Source organism: Acomys russatus, chromosome 25 (assembly GCF_903995435.1).
Source record: "Acomys russatus chromosome 25, mAcoRus1.1, whole genome shotgun sequence".
Lineage (NCBI taxonomy): Eukaryota > Metazoa > Chordata > Mammalia > Rodentia > Muridae > Acomys > Acomys russatus.
Window position 1 is genome coordinate 50,122,398 of NC_067161.1, and position 6,313 is coordinate 50,128,710.

A 6,313-nucleotide genomic window follows, 5' to 3' on the forward strand; every position below is an offset into this window, starting at 1 on the left:
CCGCGGAACGGACGTGGGGGTTGTCTTTGATCTTTGGGTTTTTGTTTGTTTGTTTGTTTTGACAGTGAGGGTCTGGATGGCTTCCACGAGGATCCGAGAGGCCAGGGAGAGAGATTGTGGAGAGATAATGAGGATGATCAGGGTGAAGACTGTGGGCTGGGAAACAGAGTGCGGGGGGGGGGGGGGGGGGGGGTTGCGCGGGCCGCAGTGAGGGGGTGGGGGTGAAGGGTGTACCCACTTTGGACCCTGCTCTCTGAGCGGTGGGGCCTTCCTCCTCTAATGTCGCCTTGGTACTCCCGTTGTAGGAACTGGCAGAATATGAGAAACTCTCCCATCAGGTGAAGATCAGCGAAGAAGGTGAGTGCGGCTGTGTGCACCTGCCTGGGGCTGGGGTGGGAGAGGAGGACTGATGCGTAAGATAGTAACGACTGGACCCGGCGCTAAAGCAGGTTCGTGTTCTCTCCCCGCCCCCCCCCCATTCTGACTTTTTTTGGTCACACCTCCAATCGCGACAGCTCTGAGAGCAGATGGCTTTGGGGAGAACCCCTTCTTTCACTGTTTGGTGGCGGAGATTGTTCCAGACCCTGGGGAGCTACAAGGTAAGGAACCCCTCCCGGGCGTCCTCAGAGCGCCTGTCCTCCTAGGAGCCTCACCCCTCTCTCATTCTCAGCGCCCCGAGTGGTGGGCTACGGCCTATACTATTTCAGCTACAGCACGTGGAACGGACGAAACGTCTATCTGGAAGACATCTATGTGATGCCGCAATATCGGGGTACTGGCAGGGGCTAAGGGTGGACACGGAGTACCCACAGACCCACTGGCAGGGGCTAAGGGTGGACACGGAGTACCCACAGACCCACTGAGCAGTCCTCAGACCCGTTCCCCTCCCTGTCCCCAATTTCAGCCTATGGTTTCTTTGGATACCCCTTTAACTCAAGTAATAGTTTCTCCTCTCCTCTTTCTCCACCACAGGACAAGGGATTGGTACCAAAATAATCAAAAAGGTGGCTGAGGTGAGCAAAGGGTGGGGGTTATAAACCAGTTCCCACTCCTAAAGAAAAACAAAAACCAGGCTCCCAAACAAACAGCCCCCCAAAATGTTTGGGCGAATAGAGGTTGAATGAGGAGATGAGAAAGATTCTTCTCCTCCTCCTTCTGGTTTTTCGAGACAGGGTTTCTTTTAGCCTTGGCTGTCCTGGACTCTCTTTGTAGACCAGGCTGGCCTCGAACTCATAGAGATCCTCCTGCCTCTGCCTGCCGAGTGCTGGGATTACAGGCGTGCGCCATCAAGCCCGGCTCTTCTATTTGTTGTTGTTCAAGACAAGGTTTCTCTATGTAGCCCTGATCGTTCTGGAATGTGCTCTGTAGACCAGGCTGGCCTCGAACTCAAAGGTCCACCTGCCTCTGGAGGAATTAAAGATGTGTGGCACCACCACTGCCCAGCAATCTCTCTCTCTCTCTCTCTCTCTCTCTCTCTCTCTCTCTCTCTCTCTCTCTCTTTTGTCAAAGATTTGTTTATGTATTATTTACACAGTATTCTGCCTGCTTGTATGCTTGCGCTCCAGAAGAGGGCACCAGATCTTATTATAGAGAGTTGTGAGCCACCATGTGGTTGCTGAGAACTGAACTCAGCACCTTTGGAAGAACAGACAGTGCCTTTAACCTCTGAGCCACCTCTCCAGCCCCTGAAATTCCTCTTTTTTGCGCCCAGGCCAGTAAGTATGTCTTCGCCTACAGGCTGCCCTGGATAAGGGATGCTCCCAGTTCCGCCTGGCAGTTCTGGACTGGAACAAGAAAGCCATGGACCTGTACAAGTCTCTAGGAGCTCAAGACCTGACTGGCTCAGAAGGCTGGCGCTTCTTTCGGTTTGAAGGCGATACCGTGAGGGAGCTGGCAGGACAACAGTAGCCCTGGGCGCGCTCTCTGCTGTCGCTTCTTTGGGATCACCATGTCAAGTTTTCCTAAGACCATCTCCACAGACAACTGACCCAGCAGACACTCACCCGGTGGCCTCCCAAGGAGCGGACTTCTGAAGTATAGAAAGAGTGGAAGTTGGTGGCGCACGCCTTTAATCCCAGCACTCGGGAGGCAGAGGCAGGTGGATCCCTGTGATTTCAAGGGGAAAAAAAAAAAAAAAAAAAAGAGTGGAAGTAAGGGAACAGCTTTGTAGAGAATGAGAAATAAAATACTTGTTTGCCCTGATGTAGTACTGGGCAGAGGAGCTGATAAGAGGGCACGCTGCAGCCACTTTGAAAGCCTTCTTTTATTTTTGAGTTGGACCATATTGCTCCGATGAGGGCTGGGGCAGCCAGAGAGCCGGGAGTGCTGGTGGGCCCCAGGGCACGCTAGTCTTAGCTCTAGCCTGTGAGACAGAGAAAAAGAACAAGAGGGTATAGGCAATGGCACATCATGCTTGGCAGTCATCTTTGGAAGCCAGAGGCCTTTTAGGACTGACATGCCAAAGACCACAGACTGCCTGCTACTGTCAGCATCTCATGGGATGCTAGGAAGGGGTGATTGCTTCTCTTTAACCAATCAACCTCGGCTAGGGAGGTAATGATGGCCCTGGGAAAATCCCTCTGTGGGGACTCAGGGGGGTTTAGGGCCCACCAGGCTGAGGGGGGGTTAGAGCCTACGAGGAAAAGTGAGACCTATCTAAAAAAAAAAAAAAATCTCTTTATTACTAGTTTGATATTGCCTATCCAAAGCAAATCTTTAAAATCCTGGGAGGGGCTGGAGAGATGGCTCAGTGGATAAGAGCATTGTCTGTTCTTCCAGAGGTCCTGAGTTTAGTTCCCAGCATGGTGGCTCACAACCATCTCTACTGGAATGTAATGCCCTCTTCTGGCATGAAAACACACATGCAGATAGAACACTCCTACATAAAATAAAATCTAAAAACAACAACAACAAAACAAACCAACCCTGGGAACAGGGTGGTGCACGCCTTTAATCCTAGCACTCAGGAGGCAGAGGCAGGTGGATCTCTATGATTCCGAGGCCAGCCTGGTCTACAAAGTGAGTTGGGGACAGCCAAGGCTACACAGAGAAACCTTGTCTTGAAAAAAACAAACAAAAACAAACAAAAAGACCATTCTAGGATTATGCAGCGGACTACTTTGGATTCAGTACCCAATATAATAATCATATTATTATTGTTGTTAGGATTATTATTTGTTATATTTATACTTATCATTTTTCAAAACAGAGTTTCTCTGTGCATAGCCCTGGCTGTCCCTGGAACTCACTTTGTAGACCAGGCTAGCCTTGAACTCTCAGAGATGTAGAGGAATTTTATTTCAGAACATGGCTGTTCTGGCAAGAATTCACATCCAAAGACCTTCTAGGTCTGTGAGATCCAGCTGGAATACAAACACACCTTTAATCCAGGAGACAGAGGCAAGCCGATGTGAATTCAAGGCCAGCCTGGTATAGAGCAAGTATCAGGTAAAGGAAAGCTTAGGTCCAGGCGTGGTGGCGCATGCCTTCAATGACAAACAATGAAGGTAAAGATATTTTGTAGAAAGAAACACTTATGTTTAAAAGTGATGTCTATTGAGTGACAAACCAGAGGAAGATTTGACAGGCTAGAATATGTCCAACTCTCACAAGAACAGAGAGAAAGGGGGAGTTACTTAAGCAGCAACACAGAGAATGAAGAAAAAGGAGGCAGCTTAAAAAAATTTTTTTTATGGGGCTGGAGAGATGGCTCAGTGGTTAAGAGTGCCACCTGCTCTTTCAAAGGTCCTGAGTTCAATTCCCAGCCACCATGGTAGTTCATAACCATCTATAATGTGATCTGATGCCCTCTTCTGGCCTGCAGGTGTACATGCAGGCAGAACACTATACATAGTAATAAATAAATAAATCTTTAAAAAAATTTTTTTTATGTATACAGTGTTCTGCCTGCAATATATACCTGCAGGCCAGAAGAGGGCACCATATCTCATTATAGATGATTGTGAGCCATCACGTGGGTGCTGGGAGTTGAACTCAGGACTGTTGGGAATAGCAGCCAGTGCTCTTAACCTCTGCACAACCTCTCCAGCCTGAGAGAAGGCAGTTTTTTGTTTTGTTTTGTTTTGTTGTTTTTTCGGGACAGGGTCTCTCTGTGTTAGCCCTGGCTGTCCTGGACTCGCTTTGTAGACCAGGCTGTCCTTGAACTCACAGCTATAGTCACCAGAACACTGTTGTGACTTCAACAATTCCAGAAGGCGCTAGGAAGATGGTTCAGTTGGTAAAATCCTCACGTGGGGAGTATGAGGACCTGCATTTGAATCCCTATGACTTTCAGGAAAACCTGGCACTGCAGTGTGTGAGCACCTGAAACCTCGGTGCTCAGGGGGCAGAGACAGGGATTCCTGAGTGGGTAAGCTCCAGGTTTGTAGGCACCTTTTAAAAACTATTTTAAAGGGCCGGAGAGATGGCTCAGTGGTTAAGAGCACTATCTACTCTTGCAGAGGTCCTGAGTTCAATTCCTAGCAACCACATTGTGGCTTCAGACCCTCATTGTAGATAGTTGTGAGCCACCATGTGGGTGCTGGGAATTGAACTCAAGGCCTCTGGAAGAACAGACAGTGCTCTTAACCTCTGAGCCAGCTCTCCAGCCCCCATAACTGAGTTTTTAAAGACACCAACACAGCTGGGCATGGAGGCCCCCGACTTTAATCCCAGAACTCAGGAGGTACAGGTAGGCAGATCTTTGTAAGTTGAGACTAGCCTAGTCTACAGCCAAGGCTATTATACAAAGAAACCCTGTCCCAAGAAACAAAACAAAATAATGATGATGATGATGATGGCACCAACACTTTCCACTACACAGGTTCAGTGAGAGACCCTTTCTCAAAAAAATAAGGTGGTACCAAGGGTGGTCAAGCATGTCTTTGATTCCAAGACTTTAGAAGCAGAGGCCAGTGGATCTCTGTGAGCTCCAGGACAGCCAGGGCTATGTAGAGAGACACTGACTCAAAACAAACAAACAAACCAACCAAGGAAATTAAAAAGAAGGAGGTGAGGCTATTGTGACCGTTCAGTCTTGGGCCTGGGTTGGGTCTCCAGGATCTCGATAGTTGTGCAATGCTATGCCTTCCCACAACATATAAACGTAATAAAAATTTCAAAAGTGAAAATTAAGAAAGACTTTCAGCATTGCCCTTTGGCCTCCATACCCATGCAAGTGCCTGAGTACCCATACACACACCTGTGTGCACACCTACACAGACCAAGTGCCTGAGTACCCACATACACACCTGTGTGCACACCTACACAGACCAAGTGCCTGAGTACCCACATACACACCTGTGTGCACACCTACACAGACCAAGTGCCTGAGTACCCACACACACACACCTGTGTGCACACCTACACAGACCAAGTGCCTGAGTACCCACATACACACCTGTGTGCACACCTACACAGACCAAGTACAGCCAACACTAATGGAAGTCCTTGAACTAGATTTTTTGTTTGTTTGTTTTGTTTTTTGAGACAAGGTTTCTCTGTGTAGCCCTGGCTGTCCTGGATTCACTTTGCCTGAATGTGGGTCTGTACAAGGGTGTAGGATCCCCTGGATCTGGAGCTACAGACAGCTGTGACCGGCCATGGAGGTGCTGGAAACTTAACCCGGTTCTCTGGAAGAGCAACAGGTCTTACTCTTTTTTTTTTGTTTGTTTGTTGAGACAGGGCTTCTCTCTGTAACCTTGACTATCCTGGGCTTACCCTGTAGACCAGGCTGGCCTCGAACTCAGTGATCCGCCTGCCTCTGCCTCCCGAATGCTGGGATTAAAGGTGTACGCCACCACTGCCTGGCCACAAGTTTTATTTTTATTAAGTAAAAATAAAAGTGAGGAGCTCTTAAGAGCACTGGCTGCTCTTCCAGAGGACCTAGGTTCAGTTCCCAGCACCCACATGGGTGCTCACAACTGTTTGTAATTCCAGCTCCGGGAGATCCAACATGCTTACACAGACATATGCAGGAAAAACATCAGTTCTTATAAAATAATAAATAAATCTGGTGCCAGGTAGGTGTGGCAGCGCACACCTTTAGTCCCAGCACTCGCGAGACAAAGGCAGGTGGATCGCTGCGAGTTCGAGGGCAGCTTGGTCTAAGAGTGAGTCCAGGACAGCCAGCGTTACACAGAGAGACCCTGTCTCGAAAAACCAAAAAATTGCCAGATGGTGGTGGCGCAAGCCTGTAATCCCAGCACTCGGGAGACAGAGGCAGGTGGATTGCTGTGAATTTGAGGCCAGCCTGGTCTAGAGAAACCTTGTCTCGAAAAACCATAAAAAAAAAAAAAAAAAAAAAAAAAAAAAA

General features: G+C 48.5%; 1 protein-coding gene across 1 annotated transcript; it reads left to right on the forward strand.

Annotated features, from left to right (window-relative positions):
• Sat2 (spermidine/spermine N1-acetyltransferase family member 2) lies at positions 1 to 789 on the forward strand. The gene is made up of 4 exons (XM_051167480.1): positions 1 to 142; positions 306 to 357; positions 516 to 599; positions 671 to 789. Exons 1-4 carry the CDS (start codon positions 77 to 79, stop codon positions 787 to 789), a joined length of 321 nt encoding a protein of 106 aa, XP_051023437.1. The 5' UTR covers positions 1 to 76.
• Positions 790 to 6,313: the final 5,524 nt, after the last annotated feature.

Excerpts from the sequence above, each read along its gene's own strand:
- Sat2 (XM_051167480.1), top strand. The coding sequence starts at position 77 with ATGGCTTCCACGAGGATCCGAGAGGCCAGGGAGAGAGATTGTGGAGAG. Across the intron at positions 143-305 it reads AGATAATGAGGATGATCAGG|GAACTGGCAGAATATGAGAA; the intron begins GTGAAGACTGTG and ends CTCCCGTTGTAG. Across the intron at positions 600-670 it reads AGACCCTGGGGAGCTACAAG|CGCCCCGAGTGGTGGGCTAC; the intron begins GTAAGGAACCCC and ends TCTCATTCTCAG.